General features: G+C 43.3%; 1 protein-coding gene across 1 annotated transcript in view; it reads left to right on the top strand.

Moving 5' to 3' along the window:
• The window catches only part of MICAL2 (microtubule associated monooxygenase, calponin and LIM domain containing 2), a 189,375-nt gene that overhangs the window by 116,272 nt on the left and 45,389 nt on the right, over positions 1-27,714 (top strand). The window contains exon 21 of the mRNA XM_045014371.1: positions 20,784-20,976. Within this exon, the coding sequence (XP_044870306.1) occupies positions 20,784-20,976 (193 nt within the window). The remainder of the gene's footprint in view (positions 1-20,783; positions 20,977-27,714) is intronic.

The following is a 27,714-nucleotide window of genomic DNA, read 5'->3' as shown; positions in this document are numbered from 1 at the left end:
GAAAAAAAGTTGAAGTTTCTGATAAAACAAAAATTCACATTCAGAGCAATAAAAATTCCTATACAAGAGGGAGAGGGAAAAGCCGGAGTTCCATAGGCAGTTTAATAAAAATGGAGGTGCTCTTTTATGTTTAAGGCAATTCGATTTCTAATAAACAATCAGAGTTCTGTAATTAGAATGTTTGATTCCAATTGTTTTCACTAATAACAGTTTTAACTATGCCCCATTAGCAACTTTGGGGCTTGTTTTATTAACTGATGATAGATTTGTCTTGGTGCATGAGAACTTTTATTTCCTATGAAGGGCTTGTGGGATTTTTTTTTAAAATGCCAAGTATATTTGAATAAAATGATAATCTAAAAAGAGAGATTACTACAAATGAGAACCTATGTACCAATCCTGCAAATGGATCCATTAGCATGGAACCCTGCACTCTTGCATATTCTAATTGAAATCACCGGGACACTGGTCCATGTTGTGAATCCAATTGCACATGCAGGATCTTAGTGAATTAATCTGAAACTCTTTGAACAAAATATTATGGAGTTTGTAAACATCCCCTGGTGAAGGATTCATCCTGTATGTCTTACTGTAGAATGAAGGAGGACTATAGGATCAGGTGTGCAAACTCATTATATTGCAGACCTGTGTGTATATAGTGCTAAAATAATTGAGCATGCTGATATTGTTAAACTCTTTAAAAATATTTGTAATTCTCCTAAAATTAAAAACAAACGCCCCCAGCTCGCTGCATGGCATTGACCTATTAATTCCTGCACCACAAGGCTAGGACACAAGTATGGATTTTTATAATTTCAGGGGGTGTGGTTTTTTTGTTTTTTTTTTTTTTTTTTGTTTAAAAAAAACTAAACTCTGCATGCTTCATTAAAGTAAGGTTTATGAAGGACTGGTCTCTCTTTTTTCAAATCACTTGCCATTGCCATGTTTCTTTACCTTCTGTTGCAGAGTCTTCATTTCTTTAAAGAATGCCATCAAGGATTCTGTCCCTCTCCTCCTAAATCTTTGGCTTTCTTTTTGCTTCATGATCTTAATTGAGCAAATTTTTTATTAAATAGTTTTTTAAATATTCTGTATTTAAATTGTCACATGGAAATTCTGTATTTTGCACACTGAGAGTTGTTTAGCTTTATTTATGGCATTTGCTGTAAACAAAAATAAATGATGTTCTTTTTAAAGCTCACTGTTTTCCACTCTTCCTTTGGAAAAGATTTTTTTTTTTAAAAGATATTATCTTAGGAGTCTGATGTTCAAATTCCCACTAGAAATTGGCACCTGTTGTGTATCTCTCTGTATAGCTGCAACAGGACTTGGAATATTCCTGGATTGTGACATTTTAGAGCATCACACATGCTGTTCAGGGAGACTCAAGACTTTTGCTAACATCTTTTGATACGTGTCTATTGTAAATACCGTAGACTGCATAACTGCCAGCAGTAGAAATTAAAATGTGTTCAGATTAAAATCCATAAAGTAATTTTGCTTGTGATGCTTATGTAAAAAGTGCTGTTGCGTTCTAATGTGCTTTATTGAGCAGTTGTCCAAATCTAGAACATGGGGAAACATGGAATTAATTATGCTGATTGAACATATTTTGCCACTACATTTATATGCAGACTTTACTCTATACCTGGAATTTCTTAATACAAGGCATAATTTATATTTGGGGGGATGCCTGTTAGTTTATTCACAGAGTTCAGCTAAAATAGGTTATAGTCAGCCTTTTACTGTATAACCTTTTACATACAGAAAGGGAAAGCACAATATATTTTGCTATAATATTATTCGGATTATCTACAGAACAGCTCTTGCGAACTGAATAGCAAATACCCAAGTTGATTCTACATGTTCTGCTTCTGTTAGATGCTGTAATATTATAGCTCTTTTGTGGTCTGATCCATAGCCCACTGAACTTAATAGGAGCCTTTCCACTGATTTCATAAGGCTTTGCATCAGGCCCATAACCATTAATGTTGCACGACCAAGTTGTCACATCTACTTAAGAGGAATAGGAGTTTGGTGATGGGATTTACTCTCCGTGGGAACAATAGCTCTGAGCTCAGGGATTGACAGAACTGTATACTCAGATGAAATATAGCTTCTTTCCTTTAACTTCACCTGCCTCTCCAATGGATTTTTTTCAAATATTTATTGTGTTACGAAGGTCACAGTGTAGTACATGCTATGTGTTCTTTTCAAGACTATATTGCATTCTAGGGAAAGCAGGTAATGCTTGTGGATAAGCTTTATCCTTCTGTTATCTCCAGCTCTTTACAGAAAGATGTTGCTACTCCAGTTTGTAAACTCCAGAAATCTGTTGGACTCTTGGCTGCAGTTCACAGTAACCTGTTGTGTGGTAACATTGTGATTCCTCCCTCTCCCCCGCAGTTAATTGTGTTCGGTTATCTTTTTGGTTATCTTGTTTTCTCCTCTCCTTCTCCTATCTCTGCAGTTCTTTAATCTTTCACCTCTTTCCTTGCTTCTCTCAGCAAAAAATATGGTTGGTAAAATAATGGAGAAATTGGCTTGCAAATAATTTTATTACAGAATATGTTAGCAATTAATACTACTGAACCTGTATGAGCTACTTGAATAGTGGAAATAAAAAGCATTCTCAACGAATTGTTAGATGAAGAACTGCCAAAATGAATAACAGATGTTGTTTTCAATGAATTATTCAACCATCTCTGATTAAAAAAGGCAAGACACACAATCCCCAGGGTCCAAATGCCATCAGGAATGGAAAGTTTGCCTGGATAAGAGATGTACAAATCAAAATAGGGACCAGTGACTTTTATGTAAAAGAATGAATGTTGGGCAGCATTTTAATAAGAATGGTCAAAGCACCTCCAATAAGAATGAAATCGACCCTTCGGGCAAACTGATCTTGCTTGGGGGCTGTCTTGGTGCTTTCTGGTTTGGGATAGAAGCAATGGAATTGAAATACTTGGAGAGATCAGTGTGCTGTTTCCACCCTGGCCCCATTATAGGATCCATTTGACAAGATACATTCATTGTTGACTCCCTGCATTATAATGTATCAATAAATAGTCTAAATCCTCTTTCGCATTAGGAGTAATGAAGTTCCTAAGTAATGTTTTGCAATTGGTGCGTGTGCTTGAGTGTAAAAAAATGAGCCAGTCAATTAGAATTGATTCTTATTAATCATGTTTATCCTGTACCCAGGGACCAACCAACATTGGGGCCCCAGGTGCTGAATAAATACAGCATAGTAGACAGTCCCTGCCTCAAATAGTGTACAATCTAAATTTACCAGACAGATGCGGGAAAGGGACGTAACATATAAGCAGAATGATCAGTGTGAACGTCATGTTAGTTCCATGCTTCAGTCAAAATTGTTGTTAAATAAAGCTTTTATAAGATTAAATGCCCTTTGTTTATTCCTTATAATACTGCTAGAAGAAGATAAACTCATACAGATGTTAATGTACTAACAAATGTAATTCAGGACTCCCATCCCTCATGAGTTCTCTGTGCTCTGACCATGTGACCAGGCCACACTGTAGATGAGAAGACTGTGAATGCCTTTTTTCTTGCCTACAGCCGAGCCATTTCCAAAAGCTCCCACGCTCTCTAAATCTCCACCCATAGCACATGCCATTTTAAACACATACATACAACAGTGATGCCTTTTTCTTTTCTATACTTTGTATTGACAATGGTATTTGTTTGTTTAAGAAGTGGGGGGGAAAGCAAATCTACTGCCACTCCAGTCTTGAAGCACTTGCTTAACAGAGCCCTTCCAAAAAACACGGGTTTGGAGCTGATGCTGGTAATGCCTCCTTAAATCATTTCATTCTTTGTGTTCTTCAATATTTTTTTAAGGAACGCAAGCTATACCTAAGCTGCAGACCTAATTAGGGTTCAGTAGTTAGAGATGTAAAGCATCTCAGCCATGTCAACTCATGGTTCTTTTTTTTTTTTTAATTTGGTTCAAATTGTTTCAAATATAATTACTATACAGGTATTAGAATCACATTGGTCTGTACTTTTGAAAAGTCAGGCTGATTATGCTTGCATCTCATAGTTATTAGTTCAATACAGGATTACTTGCCTAAGTATCTGTTACTGAAACCATACTTTTTAATGTTGTTCTAAAAGATAGACTTCCTTTACTTTCATGCTAGTACTTTAGGATTCAAAGAAGACCTTAAATTTTTTTAAGCATCTGAGAAGTAAGTTTGGTTTTTCAAACAAACAAAAGCTGCTTGAAACTGCCAGTCACCAGTTTAGTAATTCCTACATGAATTCAGATGTTTTTGATTCATAAAAGCCACTGTGAAACAACCTTTCCTCTTCCTTCTGAACTTTGGAGTACATGAGAGCCATAAAAATATGAGCAAGATAACACTGTATGAACTCCTACCTCAAGAATTAGGTCACAGGTCTGCATTGCCCCCACAATGTGCATTACAGATAGGGTTATCTTAGTTGACTTTCCTCCACTTGCTACCCATACATTCCAGTTAAAGTGATGAATTTAGAAATGCATTGATTTCATCCTTAATATTTATGAATATTTTTGAGAGCATGACATGTTTATGAAGCACTTGATTGTGTATGAAAGATAAAGTTGTAGAAGCTCAAAAGACATAATGCATTCATGCTTGGTCCAAATATACAAATCAGCAATGTAAATATTTCTCTGGGCCACTATCCTTTTCTTCATGAACTGCAAACAGAAGAATAAGGACAAAGGCTTTGATTTCATCTCCTCAGGTGGTGGTCTCTGAACTCATTTCAAATTGCTTGAATTTCTCTTTTGAAATGTGAAATTACAAAGGAATTCGCATGTTACTATAGTGAAGTACCCTTGAACTTGCTGATTTGACATTTCTCTGCACATATTGGTTCATGTCTTCGTTTTATTATTTTACTGCTTTTAGCATATTGTAAAAATCACTGTTTGACAGGCATTAACTAATGTTTATTACTCTAATGGCTTAAAATATTGCTGCTCCATGCTGAATCTGTTGTGATTACATGCATTAATATACCAGACTAACACAAATTGCTCCAACATGTTTTATGTAACGTTTGTTATAAAATGAAAGCTGTAGTATGCTAGTGACTCCTATGTGAGAAACCTTTTGTCATAAATATACAAACCCATCTTCTTCACCTCTGCCTTTGTTTCTAATACCTTTTCAATTAATCACTTTTACTTTAGCAGGTTGCTAAGTTTTGCTTATTTTGTTGTATTAATGTTGTCCTGGGATGCATTCAGAAATTGCCTGCTTTAAATCCTGTATTGCTTTCCTAGTCAGAATTGTCTGGTTATGTTATATGGCTGAATTTCAAAGTGTCTGTGCACCGAGTAGATAAGGGATTTTTAAAATGTTTGTTAAAGTAACTTGCTAGAGAAGAACTTGTATATGTGTGTGCACATGCACACTAGAGTTGGACAAAAGATCCCTTTGACACAAGGTTAGCTTGTCCATTTAGAGCTGGGGAGCTGTAGCTGAGGCACAAAGGACTAGATCAGGGGTTGGCAACTTTTCAGAAGTGGTGTGCCAAGTCTTCATTTATTCAATCTCATTTAAGGTTTCGCAGGCCGGTAATACATTTTAACGTTTTTAGAAGGTCTGTTTCTATAAGTCTATAATATATAACTAAACTATTGTATGTCAAGTAAATAAGGTTTTTAAAATGTTTAAGAAGCTTCATTTAAAATTAAATTAAAATGCAGAGCCCCTCAGACCACTGGCCAGGACCCGGGCAGTGTGAGTGCCACTGAAAATCAGCTCACGTGCTGTCTTCGGCACGTGTGCCATAGGTTGCCTACCCTGGACTAGATTGTCACAGCTTTTACTCAGTTTAGCAGGCGCAAAAGGGGGAGCTAATGTTCCAGAATTTACTCTACTCTTCTGTGTGACCTTGTTTGGATTGCAACTCTAGCCCTATAATATGAGCTACTCATTTGCCAAACCTCACTGAGAGCTAATGGGCAGGGAGGAGGTGGGATGTGGTGTGGGAAGAGCGCTGGCTGGTTCCACCCCTCCTATTTGCCAGTCAGAGAGCTGATCAGGGTCACAGGTAAGAGTGAGCTGCTCCACAAAAAGGGTGGAGTAATTTACTTTCCTCTTTAGAGCAAGGTCTGTTTCGGTGGTGGTATGTGCCACTCAAGGCAGATTGTAAGGTTACAGACTTCCAAAGGGAAAATTCCTTGCCTAACATTTTTTGGGATAGTCTGAAACGTCCTTGTTGGGGGAGGGTGGAGAGGGAACAGAGTCAGTAGTCAGCTAATTTTAGGTGTTTAGACCTAAAACAAGACCAGACAAAGAGATGAAAGGAAAAAGAATAGTGAAAATACAGCTTCTGTCTGATGCTTGCAGTTCAGTTGCTGGACGACCACAGATACAGACCAGAGTGTGAAGCCCAGTTAGCCACTCAGGGCTTCTTTGGCTTGTGAAAAAGTTTGGCTAAGATACTTTATCTTCCCGGGGCCAGTCTGTGGAAAGCAAATATTCCTTTTGCCTAGGTTGGGCTGTTCAGCATCACTTGTGGCTTGCCAGGTTGATTAAGAGGTGTCAGACACGACCAAGAAGTTCTGTTGGTATCAAGCTTTTATACAGTCTTCAACCTTCCCTCTTACTCAGAGTAGTTATCAAGCTGGTAGCTGCTGGCCAACTCCAGCATCACCTGAATATTTGATCCTTGGCATGTAGCCTGGAGCCTTTGGTATCTGATCTCCTTCTGGAGATGGGGAAGAAAGACCAGACGTCTATGCTGCTCTTGTTAGAACTTTCACGAATCTCTGACACAGCAGAGCACACTAGCTGGTGGTGCTTTGCTTGCAAGTCCTGGCAGGAGTGAACAGGAGTATGCAAAGATGAGTACATTTGTTCATTTCAAGGATTATCTGGGGATAGTTGTGAATAATCTCTTCCCTTTTCTGATGGGGCACCAAGGGTGTCCATCGTGTCAGTCCTCCAGTTTAACATCTATGTGAGGAGCACTGGTCAGTGGTTCATCTAGTCCAGGATCCTGTCTCTGACAGTGACCAGCTACTTTCAGAGGAATGTTCAAGAAATCCTGCAGCAGGGAGTGATCCAATAGCCCTTCCCCACAGAAAGTTTCTTCCTAACCCCAGTCATGTTGGCTTATTCCCTGAGGCATGAGGGTTTCCACAACTTTTTTGTTTTGTTTTGTTTGTTTTTTATTCTTGCTGTTCTAATTCTGGATATTTTTGGTTTTGTCCATACAAACGTCCAATTTTTTTTAAATCCAGCTTGGTCTCCATATGCTTGTGTCAATGAGTTAGAGGCTCATTGTGCATTGCACACTTAGGCTTAAATTTTCTCCTGAAGTGATGAGGGTGATTGTGAGCCTTTCTCGCCAATGTAGGATCATGGATGAAGGCTGTCATAAGTGTCTGAAGATCAAGCTTGATCAAATAAAATAGTGCTTGGAACTCATGCCTACTCTCCACTCACCACAACTCCAATGTGGAGACCTTTAAGATGAATGAAACAAGTATCTGTTTAAAATAACTTTCTATCTTTGTGTAGGGAATTTATGAATTGAGAAGCAAGGTAGGGAATGGGCTGGCAGGGAATGGGCTGGTCCATGGTCCCATGGTAGGGAATGGGCTGGTCTATGTTTACTAACTATTTGTACAGTGTGCTGTGTCTTCATGCCTACATTCCATTTGGTAGATACCTTTATAAATGTGGCATTAGCCTGGAATAAAACCAAGCAATATCAGAATTCCTATATTATCATGTCCAGTATTTCAACACCTCATCATTTAGTGTCAAATATGCACCATATCCGTTGTCACCATTATGTAACTCAGCATTTTTACCTTACTAACGAAATACAAATAAAACAGATGTCTGAAAAAAATTCCTGGAAAGGAAGAGGAGGCTGGAGTAGGCTGTTCTCACCGTATTAGGCCAAGGTTTAGTAACAATTAGTAGAAAGGTGTGCCATGTATTGGGCCTTTTATCTCCCATGTTCAATCAGATAAGTGGCTCCTTGACCTTTGATTTGTTTTTATTAGTCATGAAGGATTAATAAACAACTCACAAATAAATCTGACCTTTTAAAATCTGAGCTTGATCTCTCATCGACCTGATTCAGAAATTCCAAAGCCTATAAGCTCTCTTCTGCTCCACGTTGCAGAGGGGAGCAGTCTGCAGTAACTTACTACAAGAATAGGCAAAACTTCAATGGGCAGGGGAATGCTGCCTAAGTAATGTGCTGTCTTGAGGATGCAAATCAAGAAGCCAGATATGGAGTCATGACTACACCCTTTTCATGTATGCAACCCTCAAAAGCTGCAGACTTAATGACTAAAGAAAACAAGTATCTGGACCGGCCATTGTCTGAAGACAAGATACTGGGCTAGATAGACCATTGGTCTCACCCAGTACGGCCATCCTTTTATTCTTAACAATTGCAAGCAGTTGCTGCTTTAAGCACTTGTACACAGTACTGCCACATCAAGTTTCTCATATATGGACATGTGCAGATGGCTCCTAAACATGGCTGTCACCATTGTCTTAATGCACCAGATGTGTAGAGGGCCAATGAGGGCATCTGCAAATATATTTGGTCTCAGGTTCTCTGCTCCAATGCTACACCCCCATTTCTCAGCTGCAGCTTCCAACGGTCCTTTTAGTCATGGCCACAGACTGCTCTGCCTTCTTCAGTGTTGCACTCAAAATAGACTGGGGGAGGCGTGTGCCTGGATGTTTCATTGTGTTCTATTGCCCTCCCTCTTTCCTTAACTCCTGTCTCCACAAGGACTTCTGCCATATGGGATAGTGCTTGCTCTAGAGAGCTGATAGGCCTTGTAAACAATCCGCATGTGGTGTTGCCAAAAAAAAAAAGTCATTTGAGGTTATGGCTCCAGCCTTGCTGGATAGGAGAATCTTTTGTAAGCTTCTCGACTATCTTAAACTTATCGTCAGCAGGAGTATAATTACTGACATAATTTCAATGAGCAGAAAAACAATTTAATTTGTGTGGGCTTTTTTGTTAATATAAGCTACTTTTAGTCTGTATACTTTTTGCAGGGCTTAAAAGGGATCAAGCCAAAAACAAGGCCTCCGGAGAAAGGAGAGGAAAGCTATGTAATAACTTCTTCTACACTGGAGTCACTGAAGTGGCACGAACTGGGATCTTAAGGCTTGTCAACACTGCAAAATTAGGTCAACTTAATTTAAGTCCACCTAAGCCACTTCAGTAATCCAGTCAGCTGTTGGCAGGGGCGGCTCCAGGCCCCAGCATGCCAAGCGCGTGCTTGGGGTGGCATGCCACGGGGGGCACTCTGCCGGTCGCCGGGAGGGCAGCAGGCGGCTCCGGTGGACCTCCCGCAGGCATGCCTGCAGAGGGTCCGCTGGTCCCGCGGCTTCAGTGGAGCATCCGCAGGTGTGCCTGCGGGAGGTCCACCGGAGCTGCGGGACCGGCGACCAGCAAAGAATCCCCCGTGGCATGCCGCTGTGCTTGGGGCGGCGAAATTGCTAGAGCTGCCTCTGGCTGTTGGTGTCCGCACTACCCTCCTGCCGGTGGAGCATGTACTTACCAGGAGCACTTGCACTGACTGAAGAGGGACATTGTGGGGTGACAGCCCCCACTGTGAGCCCCGCGCTGGCTCAATTTCACAACCGAGCCTACCAGCAGTGACGTTGACATTGAGAAAATTGAAATTGAGTGGGGAGCCTGGCAAGCAACCCAGCTGGGAGCCAGGGGAAAGCAGGGCTCCCAGTGCGGAGCAGGGAGCCCAGGCAATCAGCCTACCTGGGAGCCGGTAGCCTGGGGAGCAGCAGGGCTCCCAGTGGGGAGAGGGGAGCCCAAGCAGCAGCCTGCTGGGAGTGGGTAGCCAGAAGTCCGGGGGAAGGGCAGCCGGGCTTTAGCTAGAGCCTCCCCCCCACACACACACAAACACACACGCCTGGGGTGACAGCCTGAACTGTGATCCAGGCACAGGGTTCACAGGAGGGAACCTACCAGCCTTTCTTGTCAATTTCACAGCTTTGGCGGGGAGCCCTGAAATTGATCAGAATTTTAGCCCGGAGCTGATGTAAGTAAGGCAGTGTCTACAGGCACGCTACGTTGCCCTAACTACACTGACATAAGCCCTCTATGCCTCTGGTGGAGGTGGAGTTATTATCTTAGTGTAGTAGGGCACTTATATCAGTGGGAACAAGACTGAAGTGTAGACACTGACATAGGTCGACATAAGCTGCCTGACGTCTACCAAACCCTGCAGTGTAGATCAAGCCTTAGCAACAAATGACTGAACTTAAATTGTTGTTTGTATCCATGTTGGTCCCAGGATATTAGAGACACGAGGTGGGTGAGGTAATATCTTTTATTGAGTTGCTCTTCTGTCAGGTAGTATACTAACTACTGTTCATCCACATACATAAGTAAGACTTAGAAATGGGGAAGAACTGAAATGCCTGACTGCCTAATTGTCTAAAGGTAGGACTGAAATATCAAAGCATGAGCTATAAGTGAGCCCCACCTCATTCTTCATATACATTAGAGAGGTATATTAAGTCCATCCCCTGACAATACAGGATTTAGTCTAAAAAAAGTGGGGGTTAAGTGATAATTATCTGACTGGTTTCAGAGTAGCAGCCGTGTTAGTCTGTATCCGCAAAAAGAACAGAGCCAATGTAAGCAAGGTGTATTCTCTCTGCTTCACTCATCATTGGCCATATTGCCAATTCATTCTAGAATCTGTTGCAGGTGGTGATGGTACAAGGTTATCCCAGACTGATTTTCAGATACAAAGATGAATTAGCACAGCCAATTGTTAGAAAAATAATGAACCAAGGAAATTTAACATAGTAGTTGTTGAGAATAAATGTGAAACATAAAGGTACTATTTCTATTAGAGATGGACCTGATCCAAAATCTAGACTTGATGGACTTTTTTGTGGCTTGGCACTTTACTTCTAATGGGTTAATTTAAACTTTGGTTGAGTTCTGATATGGATGTGAGCTGTACAAATCAGGCCATTCTTTTAATTTTTAAGGTTGCTTTTCCACACATCACTGTACATTTAGCTAAATCCTTTGATTCCAAGGAAAACAGTTATTTCTCTCCCAGAGTGTGTCTCTGGAAGTAGTTAGTTAAAAGTATAGACAAAAGAATTGTTTATCCAAGATTTCATCTACATTTGAGTGGGCGGGTGGGATGAATACAGAATGGCCTCGTTTAGATCATTGAAGATGGTGCCAATTTTAAATGTAATTGAAAACAGATTATCTGTCACCTACCAAAGAAGAGAGGAAAAGATTTCATATGTACTCTTCCTGTAAAAAGATATTGTCAGTTTGGGACTGCAGTAGGAAATGCTAGAGTAATGAGGAAATACTAGAGTAATGAAGAAACTAATCCGAAAATTTAGGTTGAATAACACATAGAATCAATTCCAGTAAATGAAACCTTTGGAACCAGCTTGGCAGTTGGTATGATCAGAAGCTTGTCAGTGGTGAGTGTAGGATAAACATTTCAAACTTCTAAAATACTGTACTAATCCATTTAATATATCCCCCAATTAGGGATAACCTGAAATGTAGGGTATTTCACAATGTTTTTATAATTTTGGATAAAATACATCTTTATTTCTGTGCAGGGTCTTTTAGGCACTCCTCACACCATCGTATTTGGGTACTTTGCCAATAAATTTGTCCTCCGTACCCCTGCAAGGTGGGGAAAATACCATCTGCATTTTGTAAATGGGAAAATAAGACAGAGTGGTTAAAATTAGGATTTTCCTTAATTTTACTGGGAGTTGGTGCCTAAATGTCTTAGGTTGCTTAGAAAATCCCACCTAAAGTGACTCACTCAAGATCATACAGGAAGTCTGTAACTGAGGAAATTGAACCAGATCACCTGAGTTAACAGACCATCCTTTGTCCCTTTTGTCCTGTAGAACTCTGCTCAGGTTCTTTAGAGGGTGCTCTCAGTGGCTTCAGCATGGGCTGTAGGCGCATGCCTTCAAAAACAACAACAACAAAAAAAACCAGTCATCATAAGCTCAACAGTAAAAGTGCCAACTTGTGGTATTGGCCATACTTTCTTTTAGCTGCACAGTAATAATCCTACAACCACATATGTTCCAAGTACTACGTCTCAGTAACATAGTGATGTTATGTCATTTCTTCATTCACGACCGACAATATCACCACACTGTTTACCAGAAAAAAGATGAGCTAGGAAAAATTTCATAGTGTTGTGCTTCAGTGTAATAAGACATACCCTGAGCAGCTATAGTTTGTATATAGACAACAATGGAATCAGCATGAGGCAAACACTGATTTGTGGTAAGGCTGTAGTCTTTATAGGTCTCTTAGGCCTGGTCTACACTAAGGGCGGGGGTCGAACTAGGGTACGCAAGTTCAGCTACGCGAATAGCGTAGTTGAACTCAAAGTACCCTAGTTCGACTTACTTACCCGTCCAGACGCGGCGGGGTCGAACTCCGCGGCTCCAAGGTCGACTCCGCCACTGCTGTTCGCGTTGGTGGAGTTCCGGAGTCGACCGGAGCACGCGGGGAGTTTGAACTATCGCGTCTTGATTAGACGCGATAGTTCGAACTCGGAGAAGTCGAACTCACCGCGTCGACCTGCGCGGTGAGTATGGACCTGCCGTTAGACTCATCAGTTTCCAATAACAGCATATTATCTTTGTGTAAGTGTAGCCCGTGTACAGTAGACAAAGGAAGCGCTCATTATTGACGTTATAGAGAGACTTTTACCAGGGTCTCTGCTGGCCCTTAATAGGTACAGCCAACAAACTCACATTTGCTCACTAACTTATTCTTTTTCCTAGTTCTGTATACAGTAAAGCATCAGAGGACTAGAAAGGTTTTGACCTAACATATTAGCTCCTTGAATCTTTCATACTGTATTGTAATGATGCTGACTAATTTAGAATTTTCTGGAACAAGAGATGCTGTTGTACATTTAGTATACACTGACAAAAGTAGTAGATTGTCATTAGGACATTTCCATTTTAATTGGCTCATAGTCTGTCAGTAGATACTTGGAGTGTGCTGTCTACCCACTGGCTGCGATTAAACTTCAGATTTGGCTGAATAAGTGCTACCATTAGGATTAACACCTTGCAGCTGCACAGCATGTCTATACCCTCAAGGATAAATTTATTTAAACATTTTGGCAAGAGATTAATAGGAACTTCAGTCCAAACTGTAGCCCCAGAAAATGTATGCTTACAGTAGAGATCATTAGCATGCTCAAACAGAAGACACAAGGAAATTCAGTTTTAGCCTATAGTGGAAATGAAGGAAGTTCTTAAGTGCATGCAACAGGTAATTTCAAGTGGCTGTTTCCTATGGGCTATGTCCTCTGCCAGTATAATCTGGTGCTGCTTGATAGAGTTCAGTGGAGAGATATCAACTGACACCAGCAGAAAATTTGGCTCTGTATCTGTCCATTCCAGAGAGTGGACATTTCAGTGACTTTTATGTCATTGTGTATATTGATCATTTAAGGTTCAAATAGTCATATTCAGTCTGTGAATTTATAGTAGGAAAACCTTTCAAAATGAGGGCCCAGTCCTAGAGAAGAAGGATGAGCCTGTAGTTACAGGACTAGCCTGGTGTTTGAGAGGCCCTGTTCCCTGCATCACAGACTTCTTGTGTGACTTTGGGCAAGTCACTTAGTCTGCCTGCCTGTCTGCCTCAGTTCTCCCTCTGTAAAATGGGAATAATGGTTCTTCCCTGTTTCACAGGGGTGTTGTGAGGATAAAAGGATTAAAGATTGTGAAGCTTTCAGATACTATGGTAATGGAGCCATAGAAGTACTATAAATACATAGAAAACTGAGGTGCAGAGCACCTTCAACTCCTCAAACAGGAGAATGACTCCTCACATGGACACAGATCAAGCATGACACTTAACATGTACTTTTAAATTTATACACAGGCTTCAGTGCTTTGCTGGATCAGGGAGCTTACTTCAGGCATCCCTTTTTTAAAATTTTATTTTGCAGAAGAAGGTCTCGTCACTTCTAGTTTATTTACAATTCTTTCTTTAAATCAGAGCATTTTCCTGTCTTTTCTTTTCAACACTTGTCTTCTCTTCCATGTGGCTTCTAAGGAGAATGCAGCCATTGTCCAGTTGACAGCTGATTCGATTTGTTTTCATTGCTATGAAAGTGTAGGTAATAATTAACAAAAGGATTGCAAATCTGTATAGCATCCAGTCTTTTGTTTGAACTGGCAAAGCTCTTCATCTATGGTGTTTACATGAGCCTACCAACAGCTTGTCACTGCTCATTGTACTAGGTTCATAACGTTTCTTTTTCAGAGAAATGTTCCTTGGGTAAGTGCCTAACGGGCCTGATTCCACCACCTTTAATCCCAGTGAGCTGTACCTTATTCTGACAAATGTCACTGAAATCAAGGTGCTGTTATGTAAAGTACTGCTCAGTGTGAGTGAGAACCAGGTTTAAGCAGAGAACATTCAAATTGCATAGTATATTTAGGCCCTCATCCCACAAAACCTTGTGTGTTTTAACTTCCTGCATTATGGGAGAAATGCTGGTCCCACTGAATTTAATGGGAGTTTTGCCAGTTTTGTCTTTGTAAAACTCACGCTCAGGGTGGTCCCCTTGACTTCATTGGGAGTGTTCACAGTGCAGAAAGTTCAACGGGTGTGTAAGTCGTTGCATGGTTGGGGGCATTAGAGAAATTCCTAACCGTTCTTATGAGAAACAGCAGTCATTACAAATTAATATTTTAAAATGTCTTGTAACATTTGTAACCAAATGTTTGGTTACAATATGCACCTAAATGTAGAACAGACACCGAGACTAATTTCTTTCTACTTCAGGATGAGGTGGGAATACAATGCAATTGTTACATAGAAACTTGAAAAGACTGCTGTTCAAAGAAGTTTGTGACAGATTCTGGCCGAGAGATGTCTTATTAGTAATGGGCTTTCCTCTGATCCTGTTGGGCAATGATTATGCTCTTTGAAGTGTGAGGAAAATTAGGTACTACTCTCAAGCCTGATCTGTAAAATTAGTAGTGGTAATTTACCCATTACAAAGTTGGGCCAACTACATAAAAAATAGGAATTTAAATAAATTTTCACATGATTGTTTAGAAGAGAGAGCCGGCCCAACATGTATTTAAAGGGCACTGTTGTTTGTAAAGCATGATCTCCAGGTACTTAAATAGTGTGTGTTACGGCTATTTTAAAGGAACTCATCAACTTGAAATCAAGTCAGTTTAAAAAAAGGAGTTAGTAAGAGTTTCACAAACTATATCTGTCCCTGAATATCCAGGTCCATTTTTGTGATTTAACATTTTCCATGTTTTTTAAAAAAAGTTTTTTCTCTTCCTTGTTGCTGTGTGGAAAAAATGCACTGACTGAGTATACAGAAGAAACAGAAAAACTGACTGTACACAAAGTGCAGTCAAATGCCAAACTAAACACACCAAAATAATAGACCAAAAAATTGCTTCTCTCTCATCTCTCAGTTGTAGTAATTTCAGGTGGTAGCCATTACAATGGTAGAGAGACAGTTTTCAGGCAGAATGTGGTGTGTGTATTTTTTAATGAAGTGTCCCTTTAAAAGTTTGTCATGCTAAACAAAGCATGTTTTATCAAAATAGGCTTTAACAATTGATTTTTCATTTGGATCGGTCTAATGGTATGCCAGGCTCTGATTTAACTCTAGGCTGTGTGCGCAGGCAAGAGAGGTTCATTCCCGTACAGATACAATTTGCCCAGTCTCTCCTGTCCAAGTTCTGCTTTTCCCATTAAACAGGAACCTCTGTTGTGAGTCACCATGGCTGGACCTATGTTGGGTTCCATTCAGCTTATAAAGTAAGAAGACAAGGGTTGTACTAGCAACCTGAATGCATGGGGACCTGTTACCTGGATGGAGGAGCAACTTTGAAATAAGATGAGCTGGCTCGCAACACAGAAGAGAGGCAAAAAAATTGAGAGGTGTGAATTTTCTTACAAGTTAAATGAAATCTCTGCAGTCATGGAGCACATGACTATATATGGATGCTAGCAACCACATAAACATCAGGGGCTAGATTCACTGGAGTTCTCTCTCTCTCTCTCTCTCTCTCTTTTTCTCTCTCTCTCTCAGATTGAAACAGACCAGTGTGAGTGTAGAGTTCTTAACTTGATAACTGGCCAATGTTTACTCAAAGTGGACTTTTAATGTTGCAGTCAACATCTGAGTGAAGACAGTGGACTAGATCCTGGTCTTTGTTCCAACTGCTGTGTGTGCCACTCAAGCAATATAAGAGGCAGAAAGCCAGCTTAAATGTTATTCCTCTGGAATATGAGAACCACAGATGGTGTAGAGTTAGCGTAGTGTTGAACTTTTGGCTAGGAAAAGGGGGTGTTTGGGAGAATTGTAACAGCTCTGTCCTCTAGGGATCCCCAGCTCTTAGGACAGCCTCCTGGGGCCGTTAAAGCCAGGAATAAGTTGGAGCAGACTAGTGGCTGCTCTCATTTCCACTGGGGGCCAAACTAGTTCCTCTAGCTGGCCCCAAGATTGGTAAGGTGCATACGTAGCCTCCTTTGAAAGCCCCTGGGCCCTGTGCGAAGCACAGCTGAGTTAGTGTGGCCTTAGGCACCCCTGTATTCACAACCTACACACTACTGCAATAATATTTGTACAAAACTTGTCTTGTGAGGTTCCATATGAAATCTAACACATGCTGGTTATTAATATAATTGTAAAATGCATGTGTTAATCTTATATGTGACGTTATGGATTCCCTGTGTATGATGTTACTAGAACACGTTGAAGACAAGACAGTCTAGCCTAGGTATACGTGATAAACAGGTCTGTCCTAGGCAGAGAAATGTGGGTTTACCTCAATTTACATATTAGCAATAAACAAAGCCATCAAGCTAACCCAGCATGGGTTATCCTGAACTTGAGAGAGAAAGAATTAACATGGCTTCTGCATCCCAGGGAGACACAGGAGATTGAATCCCCAAAGCAGCCTTCTTTTGACATGCCTTAGGGATATAAAGAACAGAGCGCAACTCCATCTTCATTCTTCACCTTAGGGGACAAAGAAATCAAGTGATTTGATCCCTGTGATGCATCCTGGGCAGTAAAAGGCTGGAAAGGAGACTGTGAGTGAGAGAACAAAGACTGTATTTCTATATTAAGTCTTCGACTTTTAGATGCATGCTTTCACTTCTATGTACTTGTAACCATCTCTACCTTTAGCTCTTTTACTTGGGATTGAGTGATACCTGCTCTGTTGTTAATGAACTTGTTTTACTTTCATAATAAATCTTCAGTGCTGTGTAAGTTAAGTGTGTACTTCTAGAAAGCCGACAGGTTGGAGTCTTGTACTCTGCAAAGGCCGTGAACCAAACACTTCCTCTCATTGCACCCTCACAGAGAGACTGGTCTCTGAAGAAGAACGATTTAGGGGTGAATTCAGAGCTGGTAGGGTACTAACGTCAGCTTGGGAGGAGTAACAAGGTTGGGTAAAGCCAGGGTGAGGCTTGTGGGCTGCAACCAGGCTGTTGAGGTCGGAGCTCTGGACCCAAGATGCACAGCCATTAAGTCCTTAGTTTGAGTTCTTTGCCTCTCAGGTCCTTGCATTCGCTCTTTTATTTTCTTAGCTAAGCACAATAGATCCTGTTGGGAAGTCCACAGTGGGCCGATAAGACAGAAGTAACCAAAATATGTTCTCTTCACCCCCACACCCCCTGCCACACACTCATTGTCCTTTCCTATCTCTACCCCTTCCATTGTCTTTTAAGCATGTGGGTGTTTCTCACTGTGACTATAGTATAGTCCAAAGAAGAACCCTACAGAGATAATACCCATCCCAGGAGCAGGTCATGTGATCAGTTATTGGCGATCACATCACACTTCAGATTTTTTTAGATGAGCTGTAGCTTCTATTGCTGGGGTGTGCCAGATGTCTGTCAGTACTCACTGTCTGAAGATAGATGCTGTCTTCGATTTTGTTTGTTTACCATGGTTTTATACGTTGGAGGCAATGGAGGTCTAAATTTAGCTCTCGGTGCTATTAAGTTGTACAGAGCTCTCATTGTTCTGTGTGCTCCGGCCCTGGACCACATACCTTGGATTAGTCTGAAATGATCCCCTCTGGCTGTGATGGAGGCTGATATATCGAAGGTCTCTGAAGACGGCCACTTCCATCTTCATTGGAAGAGCCAAAGAGAAGATCTTATTCTATGAACAGAAGCTGTATTTAGTGATATTTTTTTTCTTTCATCTGTTGTAAAGAATGGGAGCAATAGAACTATAATAATGAAAGCTGCGGAGCCCTCTGTCTGTGAAAGTGTATTGATTTTAAGGTATGTGCAAAATTAGATTTAAAGAGCTTGACTATGTCCGTTTAAGAAGTGTTAGATGCTGTGCTCCTAGATTCTTTGGAGCCCAGGTAGTCCATAAAATGACTACAAAATCACATATCCTATTGCTCAGAGTCTGCAATAGACTGAGTAATGACACTTAATCAGATTGGAACAAAAGGGTACAACTGTACCGCAATCACTCCTGCCATTGGGGACTGGGTTTTATTATTATTGCTTTCAGAATTCAGCTGGATTTAGCTAAAGGGGCAAAATACAAATGCTTAAACCAAAAGAATCGGTTTTCATTTTCAGTGAGCTTCTGAAAGGTTCTGTACTATAACAAGGAAGCTGCTTGAGGTCACGGAAAATAAGGACATGGAAGTTGTACCACAGCCTGTTTGTGATTGTACTCTGTGGTTCAGTATAATGGATGGGGGAGGGGAGAAGGATGGAAGGAAAAACAATATTCAGGTTTCCAGGCTAGACCTCGATACTGATTAGAATATGCATATATGATACTGCAGTATACATTCCCAGCCACAGTTGGAGAGCTTTTCTGAGCGTGCCTTTTGTGTACAGTCTAGAAGATATGTAAGATTGCAGATTGAGAATGCAAAGGGAAAACTATGATAATTATAGGCAAGGAACAGCTGCTAAAAACTGTCCTACAGGCAAACACTTGAGCTGTATTATAATATTTCTGAGGCAGCCTTTTGGTTATAACACTTAGGCCCTCAGCTGGTTGTTTTCCATGTTTAAACTGGACAAGTACTTAGTGTTTGAGTTATAACTATTAGTTATAATATGCAGGAGTGATGAATTAACTCATGTCATGTATAGTAAACCTGTGCTGATACAACTTAAGATGGATTTATTTCATACATGAGAGAACAGTCCTTGATCTAGACATTTGGTCTGATTCTCTTTTCATTGAAACTGGAGTAAACCAGGGGCAAGTTTAAGTTAAATGGAGTAAAGCTGGTATAAGTGAGAGGAGAGTCAGACTAGTGTATGGGTCAATCTCTCGCAAAGTGGGCTTGTAGAATGTTGCAAGGGAGAGCCCTGGGGTTTTTAGCAGGTAAGCAAAAAATTGTTTTGTTTGTGTGTGTTTGTTCATTATCTCTAGTCCTCGTGGTAATAGGTGGGTAACTAGAGGTTGCTAGTAAATTTTCATTGTACTTTTGCAAGGTGTTATAGCTGTATGATGCATCTCTTAAGGGAGTTGGGCATTTCAGAGGGTGACGGGCACCTATCTCCTTTAGGTATTTCTGAAAAATCTCTTCTGTTAAGGAAAGAGCACTAATTTTGAGTCTTCATTTATTCTGCATGCATTGGAAATCTATGGATCATGTCAGTTGATTGCCAATAGAGGTTTCTCTTACCCAGACTCAGTATTCATACTTAACTCTACAAGAAAAAATCATGTTCTAAAAAGACCGGACCCATTTTCCTCTGCCCAGCAGTCCTGGTTCACCAAAAACTATGCAAAATACTTGCCAATAAAGGGCTTGGGTTCCCCTAGATACTTCTTCACATTTAATTACTCAGATGCATAGTTTGTGTGTATGCGGGGCCTTCAAACCACATTACGTACCTGCTGCTCGTCAGCTGAAGGGAATGCATCTAGCAGACAAAAAGGAAGTCTTGGCCTGATCCATCCTTTTTCTTCAAGCTACTTTAAAGAGACCACACAAGCTGTGGGAAGAGAGAACACAAATTCTTTCAGGCTACAGGCAAAGGGAGTGTAATGCTGCTTCTCCCCGCCACCTGGCTCCCTTCCTAATGTTTGACCCTCTTACTGCCTTTTTCATACATACCTCTCCAACCATCAGCGGCAGCCATCTTTTATGCTCCTCCACATTTCCACACTCCAGCTCTGGCACCCCTGATTCCCTAGCCCATGACCAAACGCCACTCATGCTCACTTGTCTGTCCCCTCCCAACCCAACTCCCGGTTTGGGGAGTGATTTATGAGCCATTGGATGGCCCAGGGGACTGATAAGATGGAGTGAAAATGACTGCGTGGCAGCCTATGTGAACTGAGTTTGGAGTGGCAATTGGCATTAACCAGCCAACTTGTTGGCAAAGATCCAAGCAGTCATGAAGACTTGAACTACCCCTCATCTTTAGACTTGCTCCCCTCAGGTCTGGGTTGGTGCAGACTGGTGAGACTCTATGGGAAAGCTTGTACTGCTGCTGCTCATGCTGTTATGTATGTGCTGTGCGGTTAAATACAGAGCATCATTCTATGGCAGTGTCAATCTGGTACCTGAATAGAGTGTTACCGTATTTTAAGCAATGTAATGTTAATTATTTTTTAGAAGCCAATGAATAAATGATCACAAGTATTTTGGATCTGAATCTCCTCCACTGAATCCATCGCTTTTCATTGCCTATGATATCATGAAGTATGTTTTCATGTCCTTTGCTTTTTTTAGACTACTACCTCAATATAGCAGATGAACCTACCTCTCCTAAGAAGCCTAAGAATGCCCCTGAGCACTATGACTTTGAGAGCAGGTGTTCGGCCCTTTCCTCTGATTGGACTTCTGTGAGAATCATCCCAGAGGAAGAAATGACAGAGCACAACCTTCTGGCCATTCGAGTCATGGTAACCAGTGATGGGAGCAGGTATATAACCTATAACAAAAAAACCACCACAAAGCTGGGTCTGTTTCTTCCAGGAACAAGTTAACCACAAAATGCAGTGCCTGGGTGTCTTCAGACTGTGCTCATAAAACAACTGAATACAGCACAAAAAAAAACCCAACAGAGAAATCCAATGTAGTCCTTCCTGCAGCTGTTGACCTCCCCTAGACATATGACCCGCTTAGCAGGGCATTTCACATCCCACCCAAGGGCCTGAGTCACATGATCCCTGATCTAACCAAGTTCAGCTATTCATTTTCCAGAAGTGACAGTATATCAATTAGAACAGTGGGAGTACATTCATGGCAAAAGTGAGTCACATGACATGCCTCCTACCTCTCAGAGAGAGGCTTCCCTGCCTCAGTTCTTCTGGTCATATGATGGGCCTTTCCATCCTTGTGGAATTAGAAATCTCATCATCCTTTGAGACTTTTATAAGGAAGCCCAAGTCTTATATAAAAATGGAGAGAACATCTTAGACTTCTGTGCTCAACTCTTGACAGAATCCTGTAGAAGTCAACTTGCACCTCTACAATAAAGGCTAGATCTGCATTTTTCAGTGAAAGCAATTCTGCCGACTTAAAATAAAAAATCTGTTACAAATGCAAAAACCTTTGGTTAATAAGGAGCATTATTAAAATTATAGAAATCCTTTAAAATATCCATTAACATTCTTTTAGCGTTTGCTAAAACTGGATAATGTGGTCTTAGAAAATAACTTATCTCCTACAAATGTCTTGCATAAGTCTGCACTGTGTCACATGTCTGGCTATATCATTTAATGTGCATTTCAGACAGGGGGGGAAAAAATCCATTCCAGGACTCGTCTGTTACTGCCACAAGGGTAAACATAACTCAGGGGAGGAAGAGATTCAGAGTTTCCTACCTGTTTGATAAAACATTTTGTAGTATGGAGGCTTACCGTGCATTATATGTTTGGAACTGACAATAATACAGTGTGAGGGACAAGGTGGGTGAGGTAATATTTTTGTATCGGACTAACTTCTGTTGGTGAGAGAAACAAGGTTTTCTACAGCTGTGTAAGCTCTCTAATCTTCTAGGATGGACATGGCTACAACAACACCGCATACAATAATACAGTGTGGCTGTTTGTCCTCTCTGGTGGCTGGGCCACATACAGATGTTTGAATCTGCCACAGACTCTGACCTGATGTATCCGGTCCCTTTGGTCAGGCAATAGAGACTTATATTTTCAGATCCAAAGGTCTTTGATTTAGTCCCAGCAGGAAACCCAGCCTAGGATGGTGTTCATAGGCAGCGAGTTCTATGGGCCCGTGGCCCAGGCCCCACCAATAATCCAGAAGCTGGGCCCAGCTCCAGCAATGTTTGGGCCGGGAACCCCAGCCAATGGGAGCTGCCGGGGGCGGTGCCGGAGCTGCCTGGCCACGCCTCCACAGCAGGGAGGGGGAGCGAGCCACCGGCAGCGGCTGAGCCCTGGGCAGAGCAGCAGCAGGGTCTGTCCCTATCAGACAGACTCAGCCGGTGAGCTGTGGGGGCAGCCAGACACACACACAGCCGGGGAGGGGGGTTTGGTGGGGACAAACAGACACAGCCAGGGGGTTGTGGGACAGACAGACACAGCTGGGGGTGGTGGGGGCAGCCAGCCAGACACAGCCGGGGGGTTGTGGGACAGACACACACAGCCGGGGGTGGTGGGGACAGACAGACACAAAGACACAGCCGGGGGAGGGGGGGCGTTGGTGGGGACAAACAGACACAGCCAGGGGGTTGTGGGACAGACACACACAGCCGGAGGTGGTGGGGGCAGCCAGCCAGACACAGCTGGGGGTTGTGGGACAGACACACACCAGGACACAGCCAGGGGGGTTATGAGGACAGACAGACGGACACAGCTGGGGGGTTGTGGGGACAGACAGATGGAGCCGTGGGCGGGGAAAGGAGCAGCAATGGGCACCCCGGGCTGGTATAAAATACACAGGATGGGGGGGGGGCTTCCTGAGGGGACTATAGCAACACCCCCCGCAGAGCAGACCCAGGTTGCAGCTGGCTCCGCCCATCACAGCCCCCTGCCCCATAGAGACCCACACAACCCTCTGCCCCCTCGAGAGACTCCCAATGACCCCTGTGCCCCTGTCACTCCTCTCCAGAGAGCCCTCCCCTTTGTGCCAGCCCACTCCCCTCCCCCACTGCCTCCCCTCCTCCAAAGCTCCCTACAATCTCCCCCTTTGCCTTCCGCCCCCCAGCCCAGCCCATTCCATTGGCCGGGAGGCTCCCAGTCTAGTGGCTATCAGGGCCCACGGGAGCTGCACATGAGGCAGGGTGCCTGCCTGCAGATGCAGACCTGCCTGGCTGTGCCTACACAGCACAGGGAGGGGGAGCCACAGGTGAGCAAGCCCTGGTCATCATCACAGGCCCAGTAATTCTCTGGATATTTAATTTCACTGAGGCAAAATGTGTGCAATTTTATGGGTTGAATGATTGAATGACATAATACCCACCTGCCCGCATTGTCCGTCACTAAGTCCAGTAATTTTGTCAAGTGTTTGTTGCACAACATGGTGGTGCCTACCCCTACCTTGTGCTTCAGGGGGTGATGGGGTCCAGGGCAGCCTGTTATAGCCTGTTATAGAACTACCTGATTAGTAATTGGATATGTTGGCTGGCATCTTTTTTTACGTGTTCGCTCCCCCTGATGTTAGAACCTGGCTACACCACTGGGGAGGGGAGCTTCCTAGACCTGTGCAGCTGGGGCTTAGGTGAATTTTGTGATACTGTGCCCCTCCCCAGCTACCACCCTGCAGTCCCCACTCCTGCACCATGCTGGGCAAGGGGCAGCCCCATCCCCAGTGAGGCTATGGTGAGGGGTGGCAGCAGGGGAGGCCACACGTGATGGCAACCTCCCCCCTCGGTACCCACCATAGGGGAGGCGAGTGGGCTTTCTGGACCTGAGAGGGACCTAGGAGCATGTGCAGTGAACTGCGGGGGAGAGGAGGGGTCCCTCCCCTGGAGCTTGCTGCTGCCAGGGAGGGTGGAGGGGAGTCCTCTTTGGCCCTAGCCCTGGGGCAGCCTGTCTGCACCCCAAGTTCCTTATCCCCAGCCCTGCCCCAGAGTCCTCACCTGACGGGAAAAACACGCAACTTAAATTTGGTGGTCAGTTTAGAGTATCATAGAATATCAGGGTTGGAAGGGGCCTCAGGAGGTCATAAGGTCCAACCTCATGCTCAAAGCAGGACCAATTCCCAACTAAATCATCCCAGCCAGGGCTTTGTCAAGCCGGGCCTTAAAAACCTCTAAGGAAGGAGATTCCACCACCTCCCTAGGTAACCCATTCCAGTGTTTCACCACCCTCCTAGTGAAAAAGTTTCTCTTAATATCCAACCTAAACCTCCCCCACTGCAACTTGAGACCATTACTCCTTGTTCTGTCCTCTGCTACCACTGAGAACAGTCTAGATCCATCCTCTTTGTAACCCCCTATCAGGTAGTTGAAAGCAGCTATCAAATCCTCCCTCATTCTTCTCTTCTGCAGACTAAACCATCCCAGTTCCCTCAGCCTTTCCTCAGAAGTCATGTGCTCCAGCCCCCTAATCATTTTTGTTGCCCTCCACTGGATTTTCCAATTTTTCCACATCCTTCTTGCAATGTGGGGCCCAAAACTGCACGTAGTACTCTATTCAACATTGGTGAGGCCTCATCTAGAGGAGAATGATCATGTCCCTCGATCTGCTGGCAATGCCCCTACTTATACAGCCCAAAATGCTGTTAGCCTTCTTGACAAAGGCCAGAGGAGGGAGTGTTAGTGCCTGTGCGGACTTCTGGGAAGTGCATGGGGTGGAAGGGGATGCTGGGATGCTCTGGAACCACTCCTTCAAAGCCAGTCAGGACTCTGGGGGAGCCTCCTCTCTGAGCAGACTGTCTCCAGGGCAAGAAGCTTACACCTTCCTGGGTCTGACCTCAGAGCATTCAGCATGCCCTTCCACACCATGCACTTTCCGCAGTGAGTCCGCCCAGGCGGGGTCCTGGGGCAGTCAGAGGTCCCTGTGCCCCAACTCCGCAGTCAGATGTGACTCTCAGCCAGACTGTAAAACAGAAGGTTTATTAGATGACGGGAACACAGTTTAAACAGAGCTTGTTGGTACAGAAAACAGAACCCCTCAGTCAGGTCCATCTTGCGGGATGGAGAGCCCAGAACCAAGTTCTGAGTCTCTCCCCATTTCCCCAGCCAGCTCCAAACTGACACTCCCTCCTCTGGTCTCTGTGTCCCTTCCGGACAAGGAGGCCACCTGATTTCTTTGTCCCCGACACCTTCAGTTGGCATCTTGCAGGGGAAACTGAGGCACCCACACAGTATTCAGAGAAAATATTAAGAACATTCCCACTTCATCACAACAGGTGCAACAAAATATAATACTGTATATTGAAGTAGGCAAGTGCTGCTTCTGACTTTCCACTTTTAATTGACCCTTGTAATCTTGTGGCACTGACGCGTTGTAGCTTCATTTTATATCGGCTTATAGGGCGGGAGCAGGGGGGCACCACTATTTTGGGCTCCACCAAAAATTATACAAACCTGCCGCCTATGATGGTGTTGCATCTGTCATCAGAATGGCTTGCGCCAACTCTGCTGATATCGCTTTCCTGGTATTACACTAAAGCTGTAATCATTTGCCTGACATACTAGAGAGGGTACTTCAGTCAGTAAGTACTTCACTTGCCTAAAAAGGGAGGCAAAATGAAATGGCAAGTGACAAATGACATTCCATGATTTAACGGTGCATTCTGCCCATGGGATTCTCAGTGGGAAGGTGCAAATGAAAAGCTAGGTAAAATATTACTTGTGTCACAAAGGCCATTGCTTCTTAGTACTAGCTTGAGATACTTATGAATAATGACCACCTAATGAGTGAAGATCAGAGGACAAACCTCATACTGTGGTATTTATACTTTTGCCAGCCAAGAAAAATAAATATTTCAGTGGGGGAGATTGTCCTTTTTAAACAAAAAAATATATATATATCAAAACTAGTGACATTTCCATTTTCTTTTCTTATGGCACAGTGCCCAATCACAGTGGTCTATCAATCTCCGTTAATTATCTTGACTATCAAAGACTTAAACAGGGTTTAAATAAAAATAGTTTTCAGGCTTTGTTCATTTACTAGAAATCAAATCTGATGCTCTAAGAGGAATCCATCAGCTATTGCAGGGGCGGGCAAACTTTTTGGCCTGAGGGCCGCATCGGGTTTTGGAAATTGTATGGAGGGCCAGTTAGGGGAGGGGAGCATGGCCCAGCCCCACCCCTATCTGCTCCCCCCTTGCTTCTTCCCCCCTGCCAGCCCATCCCCAGGACTCCTGTCCCATCCAACCCCCCCCTGTTCCCTGATGGCCCCCCGGGATTCCTGCCTCATCCATGCCCCCTGTCCCCTGACCACCTCTGCCCCTGACTGCCGCCGCCCCATCTAACCACCCTTCCTGACTGACCCCCTGGAGCCCTGCCCCCATTCAACCCCCCTGCTCCCCACTCTCTGACCCCACTCTCTGACCCCATCCACACCCTTGCCCCCTGACCACCACCCCAATCTCCCCAGCTCTCTCCAGCCTCCCCTGCCCCCTTACCACGCTGCCACACACCATGCAGCACAGAGCACCAGGTCAGGCCGGGCTCTGCAGCGGCACTGCCCCAGGAGCTCACAGCCCCGCTGCCCAGAGCATTGCGCCAGCGGCGGGGCAAGCTGAGGCTGTGGGGGAGGGGTAACAGTGGGGGAGGAGCTGGGGGCTAGCCTCCTCGGCCAGGAGCTCAGGGACCGGGCAGGAGGGTCCTGCAGGCCGGATGTGGCCCCAGGGGCCATAGTTTGCCCACCTCTGCTTTAAGAGTAGTGAGGTGGGGTTGTAGCCTTCTGCTCCTCCGAAATTTCTTCTACCTCACCTTCCCCTTCTCATCTTCTTCCCACACTATCTGTGCTACAACCATGAACCATCCACTCCTCAGGACAAGGGCTCACTGAGCCCCCTGTCTACTCCTAACAAATAACAATGCACCAAGCTCATGTCAGCCCAGGGCTGTTAGCTGCACGAATAGGGTGTTAATGCCAGTTCCCAGGCAGTCATGAGACAGACTTCAACAACCACCAACTTCATTCATATCTAAAGCCTGCTCTGTGGCTGCCTGGGGAAATGGAATAAACTTCCTGGGTGGGCCTGACTCTCTGGCTGGATTTGCCAGGGTTCATGCAGCAGTGGTTCTTGTCATGAAAGGGGGAGGGGTGGGGTTCCCTGGCACAGCCTCAGGGAACTCTAAGGAGGAGTTTGGGTGATGGTGACCCTTGGGTTAGCCCCACTTTGGAAAGCTTTTTAGTGACATTACTTTGCCTTCATTCATCTGTTTGGACAGGCAGACATGGTGAAAACCTGCCTTTCTACTCAACTTCAGCTTTGTTTATGCTAAACCATTTTCTGAACCAAATACAAATTGAACCAACTATTAGTATCCTGAAAAGGTCAGGTTAAAACCCCAATTCTGGGTGTATTCATGCTCGATCCAAATGTGAAACACTGGCCTAATGTCTAATTGCGTCTATCATTGTGCTGTATTTAGCATGTACCATTAAAATCACAAAGTAAAAATAATAATAAACTATTATTATTATTATTATTTATTATTAAGGAAAAAAGCCAGAAATTATATTCATGTTACCATTATATCTTGTTGCTAGCATGACGGGCATTAGACATTCAGGTA

This window comes from Mauremys mutica, chromosome 4 (genome assembly GCF_020497125.1).
Source record: "Mauremys mutica isolate MM-2020 ecotype Southern chromosome 4, ASM2049712v1, whole genome shotgun sequence".
In the NCBI taxonomy this organism is placed as follows: domain Eukaryota; kingdom Metazoa; phylum Chordata; order Testudines; family Geoemydidae; genus Mauremys; species Mauremys mutica.
This window is presented reverse-complemented; position numbering and strand designations above follow the sequence as displayed.